The 19,704-nt window shown below is 40.9% G+C and overlaps 1 protein-coding gene across 6 annotated transcripts in view; it reads left to right on the forward strand.

The window, feature by feature from the left end:
* The window catches only part of SH3PXD2A (SH3 and PX domains 2A), a 236,409-nt gene that overhangs the window by 157,946 nt on the left and 58,759 nt on the right, over positions 1–19,704 (forward strand). For 3 of the 6 annotated variants that reach the window (XM_075216202.1, XM_075216203.1, XM_075216206.1), the window contains exons 7-8: positions 4,395–4,439; positions 10,759–10,890. In XM_075216202.1, the coding sequence (XP_075072303.1) occupies positions 4,395–4,439; positions 10,759–10,890 (177 nt within the window). The remainder of the gene's footprint in view (positions 1–4,394; positions 4,440–10,758; positions 10,891–19,704) is intronic. The other 3 variants (XM_075216204.1, XM_075216207.1, XM_075216208.1) reach the window with 1 other exon arrangement.

A 19,704-nucleotide genomic window follows, 5' to 3' on the forward strand; every position in this document is an offset into this window, starting at 1 on the left:
GTTTCTATTGTGATGCTGTTAGAGGACTGTTACCCATTTAGCCTTGAACCCTCTGTTTTTGTTAATAGCATTTTATTTGCTTCAATTTTACTATTTGGCCAGTCAGCTGCCTCCTTCCCCCCCTCTCATTTTTTTTAATCTGTTTTATGTAATTTACGTATTATGTTTTGAGCAAGAAGTTGTGCTAAGTCCAGGCTTTTTCCGTCCGTTACTATTGCCTGCTAGTATATTATATAATCAGGCTGTAGGTTTGTGTATACAACGGCTCCTAGAGCTGGCACCCGCGGCTCCTGACTCATTTTGTCAGTTGCAGACTCATTTTTATAAAGGAAAAGCTCAGTTCTGGCTTCCCGCTTTGGACACATTTCCAGCTCATCTGTGTAAAAGGAGCTGGAAAGTTTAGTAGTGATCAGCCTGTGAGGGCGGGAGAGTGAATTCCCCAAATGTACGAGTTACTGACCGCACGCTGGCAAGATAACACTGACGCCAACAAAATCGCTCATTCGTTGGCACTTTCATACACTTTTATAGTAACGGAGATGATACCCGCCGAGGGTGGGCAAAGTAACATAACATAGAACCTTTCTGCAGGGACTTGTGTGAGCTATATATTGTATTGTGCCATTCTTGCAGTAGTGACGTTGATAATGGTCCTATAGGGTGTAAATATGCGTTTGTGCATGTACAACACTGCCAGTAGTGTTTATAGCAGCTGCCCATGATAAACGATCTTTTGTTACTCAATGTAGATTTTCTTCCCAGCTTGTATGGCACCTGTCATGAATCCTGCAGCAGAAACTTTAAGATACTTATCTACAGTAGTTTCTTTATACGTCTGCCCCTTTTGCTGACTTGTCAGCTGTTCCGCAGAGAGTGGAAGCAGCATTTGTTGCTGTTTCTGATATCCAACGTGTTACTGTGATAATGAAAACTAAGGATCATCCCCAGTACTTCTACTAAGTAGCTTTGGTGCAGAATGCCCCTAAAGAGGACCCGTCTCTGCACAAGAGCATGTATCTGATAGCTAGATGGGCAGTGAATGCTTTCTCACCTGAAAAAGATTACATGGTTTGTTTATGATGGACAAACACTTTTAAAGTTAAATAGAACAGATTAGAATAGCGTAAGCTAGGAGACTGCAAGCCCCGCCCTCCTATTCCATTATGTTCACACCTCACATTGGTCTAATATAGAGACACCCTCCCAAGGGTAAAGTCGAGTTCTCATTGTCTGAGCCCTGAGCAGCGTATGCTGGGCAATTCTACTTTGGATTACAAACCGCTAAGGGAACCGTAGGAAAACAAAGGGCACCTTTTATTTCTGTCACACTCGGCCTCCACAAGACATCTCGCTTTAAGAAAGGTATAGATTTAACATGTCAGTTATTTAAATTATTTTACTTAGCTCTGTAATACAGAGGCGTTGATGTAAATGTCAAATAGTGAGTTAACCCTCAGGGGCCGCGTGGGGCGACCCTCAAACCTTCGAAAGGGCCACATGTTACCTTTGATTCTGTAATAAGTAATTAAAAAATATTAAATTTAATCAAAGAAAGAGACACCTATCTGTAATCAGGTATTTAAAACAAAACAGATATCTCACAGTAAAGCACACACTCACACTCGTCCGGCGGCATGTGGCCCTAGGGCCGGCTGTTGTCCATCACTGATTTACAGGCTTTTCCAAAAGACCCATCAGTCAGTTATTATTATTATTATTATTCATTTTTATTTATAGGGCGCCACTAGGTGTCCGTAGCGCCGTACAGGGACAAACGAGATTACAATACGAGGTGAGACAGCACAGTACAGTAAACAATAATCACAGTAACTCAGTGAGCTCAAAGCACCGCTAGAGGGGTTACAGTAATTTACAGTTACAGTAATTTGGGTACTTTTTAAATATTGTATTGTAAATATGTGACTTTCCCAGTTCCTTTAACCATGAACACTGGTAAATCCCTAAAATACATGAGATCGGAGTATGGATTTTGGAGGCTTGCGTCATGGTTTTGTCATTTTGTTCACTAGTGACCCAGTATCTTTGGGCCTGATTCATTAAGGATCTTAAATTAAGAAACTTCTTCTTTCCGTCTCCTGGACAAAACCATGTTACAATGCAAGGGGTGCAAATTAGTATTCTGTTTTGCACATAAGTTAAATACTGACTGTTTTTTCATGTAGTACACAAATATCAACTTTAAATTTCAGTGTAATTTCAGTGTACAAATAAGCTATCAAGTATTTGTGTGCTACATGAAAAAACAGTCAGTATTTAACTTATGTGCAAAACAGAATACTAATTTGCACCTCTTGCATTGTAACATGGTTTTGTCCAGGAGACTGAAATAAGAAGTTTCTCAAGTTAAGATCCTTAATGAATCAGGCCCTTTCTTATCATAAAACATCATAGAGTGATGACGCTAAAATGTTACATACACCCCCTTTACTTAGAAAATGGAAACTGTTCTTCTCATTAATTATTTTTCAATGTTATGCCCCTTTAAAAAACAATGTATTTCTGTTCTCCAGGGTCGTTTTGCTGGGGGTGTGATGACACTTTCACGTTACCCTAATTTGACCCCAGCCCTTGTTGGGAAGAATATTGTACTGTACAACGTACATTATCTACTGCTTGAATATTAATGCAGCAGAATGTCAGAGTTTCTCCATTTACCAATCCCATTTAAAAAAGTACTCGGATAACTGTGAGGCTTCCAGTAACAGTGATCTGGAGTTTATCCCCTCCCCCAGCCAGGCTCCTACAAGCGGATTCTTTGCCGAGAATCCATACTATAAAATGAAAATGCCTCTTGTTTTGTGTTTTGTTTTGTTTGCGAGGGGGCATGCGTGCTTCTCTGAAGTCTGTACGTCACATGTGTCAGTGATAAATCTTTTATTTTCTTTCCTCCTAACACTGGGAACAATTTATGTCTACGTTTTTTAGAAGGAAATTCAAATGCAAAACAGATGTGGCATAGGCTTGAGAAGAACACTTGCTGACTTGTTTGTTTCTGTACTTTTGCTTTTCACCTCGGTTTAGGCCCAAGTGAGAACTGCTCGTGGCCCATTAGAAATCCAAAGTGAACTTTCCACATAACCTATCACTGTTTTTCTTAATGAATGAAGTATGGGCTACACAACTCCCATCTAAACATTTAAATGTAAACGCAGCTTGTGCCGTAGCTTTAAACATACCCAGAGACAGAACTTTGCTGGTATGAGATTGTGTTCTGCCATCGTGACCTGACATTGTGCCATGATTGGCTCATAAATAATCATTGTGCCATGATTGGCTCACAAATAATCATTGTGCCTTGATTGGGAAATAAATCATCTTTCTGACCATAGGAAAGCCCATTTGTTGGATTACATGGCCATAGGCCCATCTACACAATATTACCATGTGCATGTCATCAAACGGGCAAATATATGGCAGCAGTGGGACCAAGCAACCAGATTTTTGTGGGCGTAGTCGCCTTTCGAAACAAGCACCTAGTTTCTTGAAAACTGAATTTGTTGAGAAAATTCTGTTCTTGCAGATCATTTCTTACTGGATTCAGTGGTTGATTGCTCCCCTTTCCTTGTATTGCTGGTATACCTACAACTGCTAATGCCATTATTATTGATGTGACATGCCAATTTCTGGTTCTGGTCATGTACTAGTTTATCTTGGGTTATCCAAATCGTAGGCAAACCGAGGAGGGGGTTTCCTAGTGCCTGGAAACCCCCCTCCAAGCCTGGGGCACTGTGTAATTCAGGTGGCTGGACCCTGCCCCCGCTTCACACGGCTCTGTTTGAAAAGGGAGAGCTGCATGCACCTAACAGTAGTCCACGTATTGCCCATGTATATTATGGGGATTGGGAAAGTTGGAGAGCAGCCAAGCACTCTCTAAAATTATAGCCACGCCCCCATGCATGCTGGCCACGCCCACTGCCCGGTATGGTGTGGAAACCCCCTCTGCAAATCCTGCGTTTGCCCCTGCAAATGTGCATTCATAATACATTTATTGGGGAATTCAATTAGTGTTTCGCAGTCATTCCGTAGACACTTTGCTCAGGATATTTTTGCAGAAATATCCGCTGGCTTTTACTCGTGCTCCATAGAGGTGCGAGGAAAAATGAGCGGCTATTTCTACCGTAGTAACGGGAAAAGTGGGCAACGCGATTAATTGTATCTGCCCCTTAGTGTTATAAACGCCAAGTTCAAAACAGTTGTTTGCAGCATTTGTCATGTTGATTATAATCAGTAAGACTAAAAAAATGTAAGACAGTATTGTTTGTTTTTCATGTTGCCAAATATGCCCCCTCACACTGCAAATTGTTCTCTATGTTATCTAATGTATATTCTTTTCTTGTGGTCCTTTTAATGCTGCATTTTTGGAAACACTGAAGTCTGGATGTCCAGTTTGTGTGAGATCCCAAAGGCTGAACTCAAAGGTAGTAGTGGACATCCGTGTGCTGTGGTTCCCTGACTTGTAGTGACGTGTGTTCTGTGAAACTAAATCACTCCGCTGTGTGCTTTGGACAACAACAAAGGAAGCATGCATCATGTTATGATCACGTAACATAGGGTGCTCCGTGGTTTGTCACTGGCCAACATTCCATTTATTATTATCCTTTATTTACATTGTACATTGTGGGGATCAGAATACACACAATGAAACATGCTATAATGGAAGCCATTGATTTGGGATCTAGACTAGACATAGGTAAACTTGGGCTCACTAACTACTATGGAATTATGCTGCAGTAGTACACAGGGCATGCTGGAACTTGTAGTTCCATAAAGGCTGGTTGTATATCTGTGATGTAACAGTGGTCATGGACTTGGCCTACTTCAGTTTTTACTTTTTTGCTGCCACATAGATAGTAAACTGTAAAGCGCTATCTGCAAATGTGTTAGCAGACAGAAATTTCCTCTACATTTATTTATTTCATGATGTTGTTGTACAACCAGCTCTGTGGCCCAATCAGCGTAATTGTAATCTTAATTTTGGAGGTAACATTCTCATGAATATCGATCCAGCTAACAGTAAGGCTGCCTCCATAATCTGTAGGAAACACATATAGTTTAAATATATATACTTTTGTGGTTGTACATTATAAGTATTGACACAACATTTACAAGCCTAACGCTGAACTAAATCCATTGTAGCATGTGTACCATGTCCATATAAGTGGGCGATATAAAGATCCTAGTGGTATGTTGGAACGTATTTGACTAATTTTAGAGAAAGTGTTGCGAGCTGATTCCCTTCCTGTGTCATCTTTTTATTTTTGCATGACTAAAGTCACCAGTGATTTTGTGTGGACTTCATAGCATAGAACATTGTATTCCTCCATAGTTCAATGCATGTTATTCTCATACTTTGCATCTATAAACACAATTTGTGCATGTCACAAGAAACATGGAAGCAAATGAAAATTAAATGAAATGACTGGTGACTTCTCCTTCATTACACATTTGATGTTTAATCTGATGGAATAACCTTTCATTTAAAAAAAAAAAAAGTCATTATGTTGATCTGTAGATTCATCAGCAGGTGCCTCTGTTCATTTTAATGAAACCTCACTTCTGTGTCAGTGTTGTACCTTGTATATCCCCCATTTGAAAGCTGCCCACACACTGACTGATCCTATTGTTCAATGTCGCCAGACACTTATGAGTCCAAGTCGGACAAGAACTGACCATTAGAACCCACAAGTGATTGTCTGGAAACCTGTTAGTGTGGTCAGAAGATAACTGCGCACACAGACCACCGGCGGTCAGACGTATGTTCTGCCATTACCTCTTGATTTTGAGTGGTTCATTGTTAGTGGTTGTTGTTGTTTTTATCCCACACACTTATCAATATTGCAGCATGTACTGTCACCATAATACTCCATGGAAAATGTTGATTCCATATAAATAGTAATAATAAGTTAATTTAATTATTTTAATATTAAACCTGTTCCTACCATACTGGTAGAACCATTATGGTCTGGGCCTTGGGAACACTGGAATTCAGGTGCTACATCTGTCAGCACTGGTAACAGTTGCTTTTCCAGGCATTACATTAAGGAGAAATATGAAAGTAGACAATTTATTGAACAGCTGTGAATGTCTCTGATTGGACAAATGCATTGACAAATGCTAAGGGCAGACCGTATGCCCCATTAACATAGCTGACAATGCTGCAAGTTTGGGGGGATTGTGTATTATTGATACAGTTTTATATTTGCCATTTGCCTTTAAAGGACAGAAAAGGTTATATACGTCTGTGGCACAGTTTGTGACAACATGACAGATGAGAGATAGATCTATGCATCATGTAAGTTACCAGTAGTATGTTCTATATTGCAGCACATTGCAGACAGCAACTAGTAGTGTCATCATTGAGGCTAGTATTGCTGTCCAGAAGCTGATAGGCACAGCACAAGATTTACCCGTTTTCCTGGAATCTGGGTGGTTTCATTGGCATCAATTCAATTGGGTCTCCGCGCTAGCTGGGACATGATACCTGGGGGGTAAGCAGGAAGGGGAGGCAAAAGTGACCGGGTAAAAAAGGAGGAATAACTGGAAGCAGGCCCGTAGGGGGGGCAAAAGAAAGGATAAGAAAATAGGGATAAAAATGGAAATGAAAGAGCCTCAAAGAGGGATAAAGACTAAATGGGCAGACAGAGGTACAACTGGGGGGAGGGGGGGGGACTAAAAAGGGGGACAGAGGTACAACTGGGGGGGAGGTGGGGACTAAAAAGGGGGAAAACAGAGGCACAAATGAGGGGGAAACTGCCATTCATTTGGGGGCAGCAGAGTTGCAAAGGAATAAAAAACTTTATTTTAAGGGGGAGACTGGTGTCGACAGTTACATGATCGACACCATAATATAGACAGGGTTGGAAAGTCGACAATAATGGCATTGCCGGTATTATTAGGTCAGCAATAAAAACATTGACAGTATTATTTAGTTGACAATAATATCCGTAACCCTATCTCTAACCATATAATACTATCTACATTTCAGTTGTCCACCTAATAATACTGTTGACCATATGAATTGCCGACCCAATATTGTCGACTTTCTGAATATCGACCAAATGACTATCTAGCCGTGGACCGCATGCCGTGTACACACTGACACCTCCATATCAATGCAGTGACAAGGAATCCAAATTTATTTAAATAATTTATTCCGCGATACACGATTTCCACTATACAAAACAAATAAGGAACATTCTATTACTTTGGAAAGACTTAACTTATTAGTTGTCATTATTTTGATATTCCGTATAAATCATAACACAAATGTTTGTATCCAGAATGGTGTGATTTGTTATGTGATTTGTTATGTGGTTGTTGATGCATTAGTGATTAATTGGAAATTATGCGCTTCTCATTACTACGAATGAATGTTTTATATTATTTAGCTGGCCCTCTATGTAGATGTGAAGGAATACACCTCCCCCCAGACTGAATTAGTCGGACAGAGCTGCTATCTATATCTAAGCTCATTGCCAATACATTGTCATAAAATAGATCCAGTAAATATTAAATTAAAGAAATTACAAAACTGGATTTTGCAAGATGAACAACATTATATTTCTCTATCTTTGATGTTGTGAGAACGATAAATGTGTACTGCTGCAAGGTTATTTTAGTTTTAGTTTTTAATGACTTTGCTCTATAATTAGTGATTAGAGTCAGCAGGCTATAAAATGATGGGACTATGCCTTTTATGATCGTGTGACTACTGGGAGTTCTGTCTATTACAAAGTACTATGTATTTATAAAGATGTTTCCATGTGACCATACACAGAACGTGTTAATTATAGTGATTTGTAGAGAAATGAAGTTGCCTTACTGTGGAATAACATCAGTATTCTGGAGTTGCAAGCAATATTTTCTGTTACCTTGTGTCTTATCACTATGTACATGGACAGCACTAGGGAAATCAAGAGTACTGTTTTCTAAATACACGTCCTGTAAAAAAGGACACAAACCTAGATGTTGTAAATGTGTCCAATATAAATGGTTATATTTACAAATATGTACAAACTTACATACCTTGACAACAGTTTACATTATATAATACTTTGTCACTTCCTTTACTGATAACTACTAAAAATTAAATATATAAAGTTTGTTGTGCATAGAAAAAAAGGTATTTTGAGTCTGGTACACAGGGGTGGGGCAGGGAGCAGTTCCTCCCCAGGCCAGTTCCAAAGTGGGCTACCGTGTGCTGGGCCACCAGGCCAACTGCATTTTTTTCCATTAAATTGTTCTTAATAGGCTGCTGAGTCAAGTCCTGCCCGCCGGGTTACAATTTGCCATCCCTCACCTTTGTACACATAAGCTTTGTAAAAATAAAAGAGCCAATGAGAAGTGTAGTCAAAACGTTGTGGCTTTGCACTTTGCGCTTTAAAAGCACATTGAAAGCGTGTTCTCAGTGCGCCCCTTCACCATTGTGTGCTTTGTACTTTACTAGCGCTCCCTTAGAGCTCCATTATACTGTACATAGCATTAGCGCTCATCATATACTGGAATATTGGAACTGACGATAACTGAAGTAACCTTTAATCAGACAGTGTGTGTGTACAGGCCATTCGCTTACATTATTTTTTTGTGCCCCATTGTCAGAGGGTGTATAGTAGGCTTTAATGTCACACATTAAATGTGCTTTGAGTGTTCCATTGTAATGTCCATTTGTACGAGGCCTCACACTTATACCTGTGCTGCCCTGTGGAACGTGATTTGTATTTTAGGTTGAAGGGTCCGTTTAATGCTGGTTGAAGTGACATTGACAGTAGTTGGCACTGTGCCCATGCTGTTTCCCTTGTCCTCTATCGATTGATTCACTTTTTTTTTCCTTTCAGTGGTGTATGTGGCCTGTGACGTTTTATAAGCATGTAATACCCCCCACACCTATATTTGCATGGTGTCTCTGGTTCACAATGTGGCAGCTGTTTCACTTTTGGATTTCATGTTTTAAGAAATGTGTATATGAAAAAAAAGTCCGTTTTAGGTGCATCCAACAAAAAACCACTACCACGCATGTGCAGAAAGCACCAAATCCGCCTGCATCTTGGAGGCAATTAATACTTGCAACAGCTTGCGACTCACTACGAGATAATGGGAGGAACACGGATTTGTGAAGGCGTGACCATGTAAATACATCCTAGTCGCAGTAAGGCGCAGATGCAACACACGTCAAAACAGGGCTAAAGCTGCGCGGCAGGAATTAGGTGGCGCAAGCGTTAGCTAGCTGCAGGAACTGCTCGCAGCTTGATAGGGTATTAAGAGTGGAATGCAACTGGGGTTGCTTGCCTCTCGTAATACCCTACCAAGCTGCGGCACACCCCCACTCCTACACTTCTTAAACGGACTTTGCGTCCGACTCTAAATAAGGTCCCAAATGTCCACATTAGAACACACGCCACCTACGCAAAGCAGAAGAAGATATTTTGCTGAACCATGAGAATTCGTGAAAATGCAGCCTATTAGTTCACTTCTTCAGCCTGGTCTGTGGAGTGCCTCATTGACCTCGCTAGTTCCTAATGAATTGATTGGCTGCGTTCTCATGAAAATTGGTTCAGCCTACACACGAAAAAAAAAATCATTCCTAAAAAAAACTTTTTTTATTAGACTAAAACTCTATTGTTATAAGGCTAATATGCCATACCTCGTTGTGACTCTCTTTGTGATGGCGCTGTACGGTAGAGTTAACGGAACTCATATCGTAGTCAGTCGTTTGCAGTTGTGTACAGAGCAGTTACGTAAAACAGGTTCATAAAATGCAACAAATAAAGTAAATGATACCCTCTGCAGACACCGTACACCCCCAATGGAGTTCTATATAACCATGCATTGCCATGCTAGAAACAGCAGGAGGAGAAATGCTATAACCTGCCCTGAATACTCCTATTAAAAAGATTTCTGCCAGACACACCTGATGCTGTGTTTACTATTAAATAGTCAATGCAGATAGACATTAATACACTAACCAGACTTGTTACACTCATTATAGTAAGTATAGATTCTTCGATGAACATGTGCATTGTCCAGATTTTTATTAGGTATTTGCAGGCACTCAGCAGACAAAGGAGCAGAAATGTGAGGGACTGCTGCAGAATATATGTATATATGGAAAATCCTCTTAGAAAGAATCTGGCGCTGTGACTGAAGTAAACAGCATGCAGCCCTCCTCCTTTTCTCTCTCTCTCCTTTCCCCCCTCCTTCTGGATTTTCCCTCCCTCCCTCCTTACTCAACTTTACTCATGTGTTTCTGTTTAAGAACTCCAGTGCAAATGAATATGATTGGCGTCTACATTCCCCTCTTGACTTCTAGCTGGAGAAAGCGCTTCTCCTTGCAGTGCAGAGCTGTTTACTTTCTTTATTAGTTTACATGGGGTCTTAGTCGCCATTCCAGTCTTTCTTCACATTGTTTTCTTAATCCCGGTCTGTCATACTGCAAAAGATTGGAAACCTAAGCGAGAGCCAGCTCTGACATGAGGCCGTATGATTAGTTTCCCCCGGCTTCCTCAGTCACTTTTTTTTTTCTCCTTTTCATCAAATGTTCCTCGTTGCTCCTTTTTCAAGGGCCAGAAAGGGATACATCTATATGGCCAGCCCTTTGGACCTATGTTGCGAGCCAAGATTGTGTTCTGATTGGCTAAAATCTGACGACAAGTTGGCCTATCATGAATCGGATGGACATAGGTCGTTCTCGAGGAGCGATGGCTGGAAGCTGGCTGACGGCTTGCTTTTTCCCTTCCCCAGGTGCTGACGGCAACTCTGAACCCATGATCCTGGAGCAATACGTTGTAGTGTCCAACTACGAAAAGCAGGAGAACTCTGAGATCAGCCTGAAGGCTGGAGAGCTGGTGGACGTGATAGAGAAAAACGAAAGCGGTAAGATTTCTTACTTTTTTTTTATTATTATTATTTTTCATCTCTCTCCATTCTCATAACTGTTTCATGTGCTCCCCTCCCATCCACAGGGCTTTACATTAACTACATCTGGTACTGAACTTGGCTCAGGAGGTAAAAAGTTTCCCCAGTTGATTTGGGCTGTGAGCCAAAAATATTGCCTTGCTCCATAAGAATGTATCCTATGCCTTATGTATGGATTAATAACATTGCATCACTGTTTTTACTAAAGGGGCACTACCTACGTGTTTTCTAGGGTGTCAATTGCCAGATGAGACAGCTGTAAGAGTTTAATTCACCGGCATGTAATTAAATAGTTAACTGTATAGCAGATTTTCTTACACAAGTAGCTGTGCAAGTTGTGCGACTGTTTCCACACTGGGCAAGCACACATTGCAAGAGCATTAAGCGACATGTATTGGATGGGATCTCTATGAAACCAGAAAGAATATCTGTCAATGTTGGCACACGTTGCAGCTGTTATACAGACTTCCATTCCAACTGACGGACTGTATAATAGATTCAGACAAAGTAAAAACAGTGCATGGGTTGTTTTTTTTTTTTTCACTTCTCCTTTAATTTGTGGCTGTTTGTAAATGACATGAGAAAGGTAAAACATGTCAGCGATTGGCTGCTATTGTTAATATTCAGCCGCCATAGTTACATAAGCAAACAGTGCAGTGGTTCCGGCAGTGCCTTTAGTTAATAGTAGGTGTGTTTACACTCCGGCTGTTTGTTTTTGTATACTGTAACTCGTCAGACCGTGTACTGTACATCTGTGTTCTGCTTTTTGTTGGGGCACGCTGCGTTGTCTCATTGTGCACGTTACAGGGCTCTTTTCTGGAAATCCTGCAAATGTGGCAGTCTGTCTGGGAGATCATTTCAACCTTCGGTTTTTCTTTCTGCGGTCAGGATAGAAGCAGTGGGTGGAGATCTAAAGTCAAAGCATCAGCGAACATTTTAGCTGCCTGGTTTAGGAAAACGAAATCTTAGGAAGGAGGGATTGGCACATTGTTCCATACAGCAGTAGCCAGCATCTTTTGAAATGTCATTGCAACAAAGTGTTCCTTAAAACCCCTATTACATGTGGAATACATATTGCTGATCTCATGATAAAGCACATCACTATTCCATGACTTTTTATTATTATTATTCAATATCATTTCATCCGCCATAACTCTACACGTCCTATAAGGCTATATGTTATTGTTTGTGTTGCTGTGTGTAGAACTTCTGTTAGACTTCAGAAATTGGAGATTATTGCGCTCACCATAAGCATTTGTATAACACATGGGTGCTAGAACGATATGACCACAGATTAGAAGCAATTAATTGCCAAAGGTGAGTGCAGAGAATTGTATGATTTACAAACTGTCAATGTCTTTACAAATATTTTTAAATATAAGAGCTGGAAACTTTAGCATGGATTGATAAATATCTCTAGCAAAACATTCACCCTACAATGTCTGTACTTCATGTATTCCTGAGGCCTAACAGGCTGGAGAATTTTGAATCTGACTAGGTTTGATTGAAGCGGATTGGACACAGTAGCTGACCAATCGGCTTCAACTGACACCATGGTTGATTGGTCAGATTCAGAATGCTCCAGTTTTATGAGAAGGCTGCTCTAGTATAACTACATTTCCTGAGCCAGATGTTGTTGTTACATATGGCATAATTCAGCCGATCCCTGTTGGCAGGAACCTAGTGGTTACACAGAAGAGTTGGACGGCTACATCTGCCCTCCATTCTGACAGCTCTGTTCTAGTTTTACCGAAGCCTATTTTATTTTAGCTAGCTTTTTATATGGAACTAGTATATTGATGTAGGTGTGAGAGAAAAACACAAGGGGCCCAGGGAAGGGCACATCTTAGTCCATGGGCAAAACTCGACTCAACAGCCTATTAGGAATATTTTTAAGGGAAAAAAGGCAGGCAGCCCAGTGACACAGCCCAAGGTAGCCCACTATGGGACCGGCCCAGCGGTAGATGCCCTTCTGCCCCCCCCAGCCCAGCCAGCTCCTGAAGGGGACTGATTCATTAAGGAACGTAAATGCCGATGTGTGCCTTATTTTGCATAAAATTGCACTCCGTATGCCCAGAAAAGGACTATACGCCAGTAAATACAAGTATATCCAATTAATTTTCGCGTGCAAAAGTCACTTCTGACAGCCTATCATTTCATGGGTGAAACAAGGAGGGGATGGGACGTATGCATGTAGGCAGTGTAGAGTAAGGGTATACCAAGGTTGAGCGCACTCACTTCAGTCTGTTTACAGCCATGGGCATCTCTCAGGGACGTGATTTTTAACCGTATCATTTGCACCAGCTACAAGTCAGGTGTAGGTGCAGATTACTAGTGATTAGTTGAATACGGACATGCGTACATTACATTAATTTTGCATGTCTTAATGAATCAGGCAAGGTGTATAAGAATATTATACTAGTGTAATTAATTAAAAGACCGCACAGTTTATGGATTGCTTTGCATCACTGGACTTTGTACACAAGCTATAGCTAGAGAGAATTTTCTACCTTCCAAGGCAAAATCTGCTATTTACCAGACACTTGGCCTTAAAATACTCTGTAACAGGTACAGTCAATTCTTAAAGGCTGGTGAATAAAATAACAATTATCTTCTTTCCACTTGTAATGTAAATTACATATTGAGAGCAAACACCGTTCTATTTCTGGATCAATGAACCCCTTAACCTGTTAGCAGAACTTTTGACTGTTTTACATTCACTATGTGTCTTTAGACATTGTAATAGGGGGATATGGCCACATCAGATTTGGGAGTACCACGTTCCCCTAGGCCGTCTCCAATTCACACCCCTCCCCTAAAAATACCCCCGGATTGTCTCGTGCTTGGTGGGACAGTCCGGACTTTATATCATAAAGCAGAGAATAAGATGAATGGGAGGAGCTAACTTCAGCATCATGTGACCTCCTCTGCACAACGCACTGGGGATGGTCAATCATCCAATCAGAGGAGGAGGATGAAGTGCAGTGTATTCTAGACTGTAGATTAGCCAGTGAGTGGGAGCATATGAAGTGGTGTTAATGGCAAGTGTAGGGGGTGTGAGTGGCATGTGATAGGTGTAAGTGGCCTCTGGGGCAGTCTACAGCACGTGTGGAGAGGTCTGAGAGGCATGTGGGGAGGACTGAGTGGCATGTGAGAGCATGTGTGGAGTGTTTTGGAGCAAGTAAGGGGCCCGTGTAGGCATTTTGTGTCAGAAAACACAAGTGGTCACCTGCATACTTCCTAACATTTTAAAATAACTTTCAGGTACACTTCAGAGCATGTAACACGTGACAGTGTCTTTGTGAAGCATTCAGCACTACACTCCCCATCATGTCATGAAATTTATTATAACACACTTGTTTGTGTTTTATATACTTTTCAATAAATATTAACTTTTAAAGCCAAGAATAGGTGGTAACAATTACATTTATCATGCAGAATTTTGTTAGTGTGCTGCTGATCAATATTGAAAAATAGGGGCACATTCATAAACTGGGATTGCCCCTGGATATTAGGGACATTTGGCAACTATGAATCTGAATGAATCCATAGAATAGTCTGCTTTTAGTGATTTTTGGGGAGTAGTGATGTGGCGGACCACACTGCACTTCAATAGATGGAATCAAATCAGAAAGTTACCAGGAAAAATAAAGTACTAAACTTCCTGGAAGGGTAATGTAAGATCTCTTAAAAAAAAAAAAAAATTATAAAAAAAAAATCTAAAAATGTAGTTTTGGGTGGAGTCCACTAAGACAGAATACTAAGTATAACTTATTTTTTTGTGCTGTTTTACCTCGATCCAACAGGTCCCTCATAGGCTCCAGTGTTCCACCTCTGTACCCCTGTCTCCTACTACCATATGCCTGGTCCCAACAGGTTAACAGTGTTGTCAACAGGAAGTTCCCAGAGTTGGGTAGTCGACAACAGTGCTGAGTGTTTGATAAAGGCTACAGTAGTAGGAAAGAGGAGCACAGCGTCAGACCATTGGAGCGTTTGGGGGAGCTGCCGAATGGAGGTAATGAACTTGGATTTATTTGGTGAACTAAACTTTTAGCTTTGGGTGGAGATATCAGAGATAACATTATCAGTTCTCTACGAAAACACACACACAAAATGAAATGATGTTGTGTTCTGCACTGTTTCGTTCTGTGCAAGCATTAGCATCAGATGGTTGTAAACACAACACTCCCTTCTTGACGTACCTAAGCGTTTATGTTGTGTTGGCTGAATATATGAACTATAGATAGATTCACAGAATAATGACATGTTTTTCCTCGTCTCTGCATCCGAGATATAAACAAAGCACATTCCATAGTGTTTAGTGGTCCATTGGCTGGATCTTTACAAGTGTCCCTGCAAAGACATTTATTTCTATACTTGGTATGGTAGTAGAAAAATAGGACCTACTAGTCTAAACAATAGGGAAGCCAAAAAAATTCTATAATTTCTCTACACATACTTCCCTGTCTGAAAAGAGATGCGTTTTTTGTGATGGTCTCAGTAACTATCCTGGTGGCTCATCCGTATTTATGGCGTCAGATTTCTTTGCTGGAAGACCCAGGCTCAATGTTTATTGCTTTGCATGTAACCACGAGGTTATTGACTCTACAGCAGGGACTGGATATTAAACAACGGCTGTTACACAGAAAGTTCAATCTGAGAAAGATGTACTTGGCTGCAGACTCCTCCTCATAGCTCTAATAATGGCTTTGTTCTTAGTAAGGAATAGTCTGGCAGATGATTTAATTGCATTGCAGCTTTCTGCGAGATAAAGTTAAAGAAAATGGGCAGATGAAAATTGCAAACTCCGCCAAAATAGAAGTACAAATTCATGTTATACATTAGTGGTCACTCAGAACGCATAGCTTGCTCCAGACTGGGTTCTGGAATTCCTTTCTCTAAGCTTGTAATGATCTGGCCCTTCTTCCACACATGCAATTAATAGATACAACTTTGATAGAAACACTTCTTCATACTCAACCATTAAAAGAGAACTCTCCCCATATAGCTTCTTATTCCACCCCAACCCTGATCCCAGTCTGATCCCCCTGCTTGAGAACTGGGGCTGCCATTCAGTTGGTGCCACACTTATACCCCTCCTTCAACAAGTATTTGAATACTGCAGTCTGTCCTCTCATTATCCTGTCCTCTAGGAGAGTTTAGCCAGTTGTGCCAAGGATACTATCCAGTTGAGCCAAGGTTACTGTCTAGTTGAGCCAAGGTTACTGTCTAGTTGTGCCAAGGTTACTGTCTAATTGTGCCAAGGTTACTGTCTAGTTGAGCCAAGGTCACTGTCTAGTTGAGCCAAGGTCACTGTCTAGTTGAGCCAAGGTCACTGTCTAATTGAGCCAAGGTCACTGTCTAGTTGAGCCAAGGTCACTGTCTAGTTGAGCCAAGGTCACTGTCTAGTTGAGCTAAGGTCACTGTCCAGTTGTGCCCAGGTTACTGTGTGGGCCCCATGCCAAGGGGGTAGATGCCATGGTGCGGATTTAGTTGTCTGCTATGTTCCTAAGAACATTGCTGACACACTTTTTTTTACCATTACTACGGTAAAAAGTAATACTCATTTTTGCACTAACCTCTTTGGGGAACAAGCAAAAATGAGCAATACTTCTGTAAAAAAAATATCTGCGCAAGGTATCTTGCAACTGTTCTGGAGGCACCTCGCGTGGATATTTTGAGAATTGAATTCCCCCCATAGAGTGACATACATTTGGAGGCTAAACACAGAGAAAATCCCCCAGCACACTGCTATAACCAGCAAAGGAGCTGCCATTTCTACTGGTGCATAAAAATGCAAACGTCTCAGTTACACACATTTGCAAATGTATGTTAAGCCACCCGCCACGTGACTTAGCAAATGTGTGCAATTGAGACTTCTGCATTTTTATGCACCAGTAGAAATGGCAGCTCCTTTGCTGGTTATAGCAGTGTGCTGGGGGATTTTCTCCTGTGTTTGTTCCTTTCAGGATAACCCCACTTCTATAAATTTGGAGGCTATCTGCTGGGAGGAATTTTTAATAATTATTTTATTGGTGTTGTGCTGAGAAAATGTAGAAAGATATTGAAGAATACTGTCTTGTAGGACATGTTTATGTATTAGAACTCATTAATCAGGCTCACGGTGAAAATAGAAAACAGACCAAAATGTAGAAATCAGTATTTACTAATATATACATAAGGGTTCTATCATCTTAAAGAAAAGGAGATTGTATGTCTTGATTTATTACCAGTCCTGTAGCTTGCCTTTAACCAGCAAACCAACCCAAGGAACACAGACATAACTCATTATAGCGGTTCTTTAGTATGCAGATTAATGCTGCTTATACTGATCTGTGCTTGCCTTTAAGTCTTATTAACATTTGTTTATATAGCAAATCTAAAAATGACTAAGTCCACGGCGCAAAACAATGTATCAAATCCGAAAGGCAGCCTGTAGCAAACTATATAGGAAACACCAATCCCTATCAAATATATATATACACACAGCAAATTTGCAAACAGGCGCCAATCATCTGTAAGTTCACCAAAATATATAGAATCAAAAAAGTCCAGAAAAATATATGTATAAATGTAGAGGAAGTCCTATGTTCCAAAAGGCACAGTAATGGAATCTTCTGATCAAGTCAAGTGTTCCAATATTCCTCATAGGTCATACATGTAAAAAAGAAGGAGAAAAAAAACATAGTGCAATCCACATATATATAGAGAATGTAGATGGAGGAGAAAAAAAATCCCTATATACTCCGTGCAATAGTGGATAAACGGGAACACCTCACGTGATGATGGGTTAAACTTAACCCCTCAGGGTTGCGCACTCACCAAATAGTATAATAAAAACAAGCCTGTACATAAGATAGAACTCCCCAGGCTCGTCGGTCCTCCAATCCACAATATCACTCGACAGTAACGGACAGGCAGCGCAATCAGATTATGTCCAAGATGTAGCTCCCCACAAACATCGATCCAGCAATGCAGAGCTTCCTTCAATTAAATTGGACTCCGTGCTCAGAAGGGCAAAAAGCGTGTCTCAATGTAATGAGTCTAGTCCCGGGAAACTCACTACAAAGCTCCGTTCTGCCAGTAATCACCACTCGATCAACGGAAGCAGGAACACCTCTCACTGCAGGTCTCACGTCTGACGTTACAAATCTCCCGTCAGCCAACGCGTTTCGGCTCCTCTAGAGCCTTTCTCAAGGCATATATGCCTTGAGAAAGGCTCTAGAGGAGCCGAAACGCGTTGGCTGACGGGAGATTTGTAACATCAGACGTGAGACCTGCAGTGAGAGGTGTTCCTGCTTCCGTTGATCGAGTGGTGATTACTGGCAGAACGGAGCTTTGTAGTGAGTTTCCCGGGACTAGACTCATTACATTGAGACACGCTTTTTGCCCTTCTGAGCACGGAGTCCAATTTAATTGAAGGAAGCTCTGCATTGCTGGATCGATGTTTGTGGGGAGCTACATCTTGGACATAATCTGATTGCGCTGCCTGTCCGTTACTGTCGAGTGATATTGTGGATTGGAGGACCGACGAGCCTGGGGAGTTCTATCTTATGTACAGGCTTGTTTTTATTATACTATTTGGTGAGTGCGCAACCCTGAGGGGTTAAGTTTAACCCATCATCACGTGAGGTGTTCCCGTTTATCCACTATTGCACGGAGTATATAGGGATTTTTTTTCTCCTCCATCTACATTCTCTATATATATGTGGATTGCACTATGTTTTTTTTCTCCTTCTTTTTTACATGTATGACCTATGAGGAATATTGGAACACTTGACTTGATCAGAAGATTCCATTACTGTGCCTTTTGGAACATAGGACTTCCTCTACATTTATACATATATTTTTCTGGACTTTTTTGATTCTATATATTTTGGTGAACTTACAGATGATTGGCGCCTGTTTGCAAATTTGCTGTGTGTATATATTTGTTTATATAGCGCCTGCATAGTCCGCAGTGCTTTACAATTGGGAAAAAACCACAGTAACAAGACAAAACCGGGTATTAACAGACAAAGGGGTAAGAGGGCCGGGTCTGAATCATCCTTGGCAGCGTTGTTTCTGGCCTAGTATACACATGTTTCCGCAGGTATGTTTTTTGTTTTGTTTTAGAACGCAAAGATTTTGTTGACATTCTGTAGTTGAAAAATATCTGTGTTCCAGCATTTTGCAATAGTCATGTGCTGGGTCGTCGCATATTTTCTGTCTAACCCAAACAGGAGAGCATAAATTAGGAGCATGTTTCTTCTCTTCTTCTCATACTTCTTTATTTTTTTAACATAAATGCGTAGGTTTAACTGCCTATTTAGAATTGCAGACAGCCAGTCTTGGCATATTGTGTGAATAGGTATAATCACAGCAAACGTTCAGCTCATCACTTGGTGCTGTCAGCCGGGCTGTAAAGTACTTACATTATCTGCCAGGAGGGCAGTTTCTACACAACTGGCTCCCAGGGTGTTGTGCTCAAACTGGCACCAAGCTGACTAGTGATCAGTTGTCACAGTGTGTGCCCTCTTCCTAGCTGGTTACAATAATGGCCAACAAATTAGAATCATAAAGAGAAGTAGTTGAGCATATTGTACAGTCCTCCATCTGTCTTGAGTATAATCAGACCAGTATAGTTAACAGACTCGCATTGGTCCTCGATATAGCACAAGTATCAAACATGTAATGTCATATACCAGCCTTTATATTGTATCAAACCACCAACCCTAGTAATAATCACAAAACAGATGCAGCCTTCAGACATACCACCTACTTAGTTCCCAG

Source organism: Mixophyes fleayi, chromosome 6 (assembly GCF_038048845.1).
Source record: "Mixophyes fleayi isolate aMixFle1 chromosome 6, aMixFle1.hap1, whole genome shotgun sequence".
NCBI lineage: Eukaryota > Metazoa > Chordata > Amphibia > Anura > Limnodynastidae > Mixophyes > Mixophyes fleayi.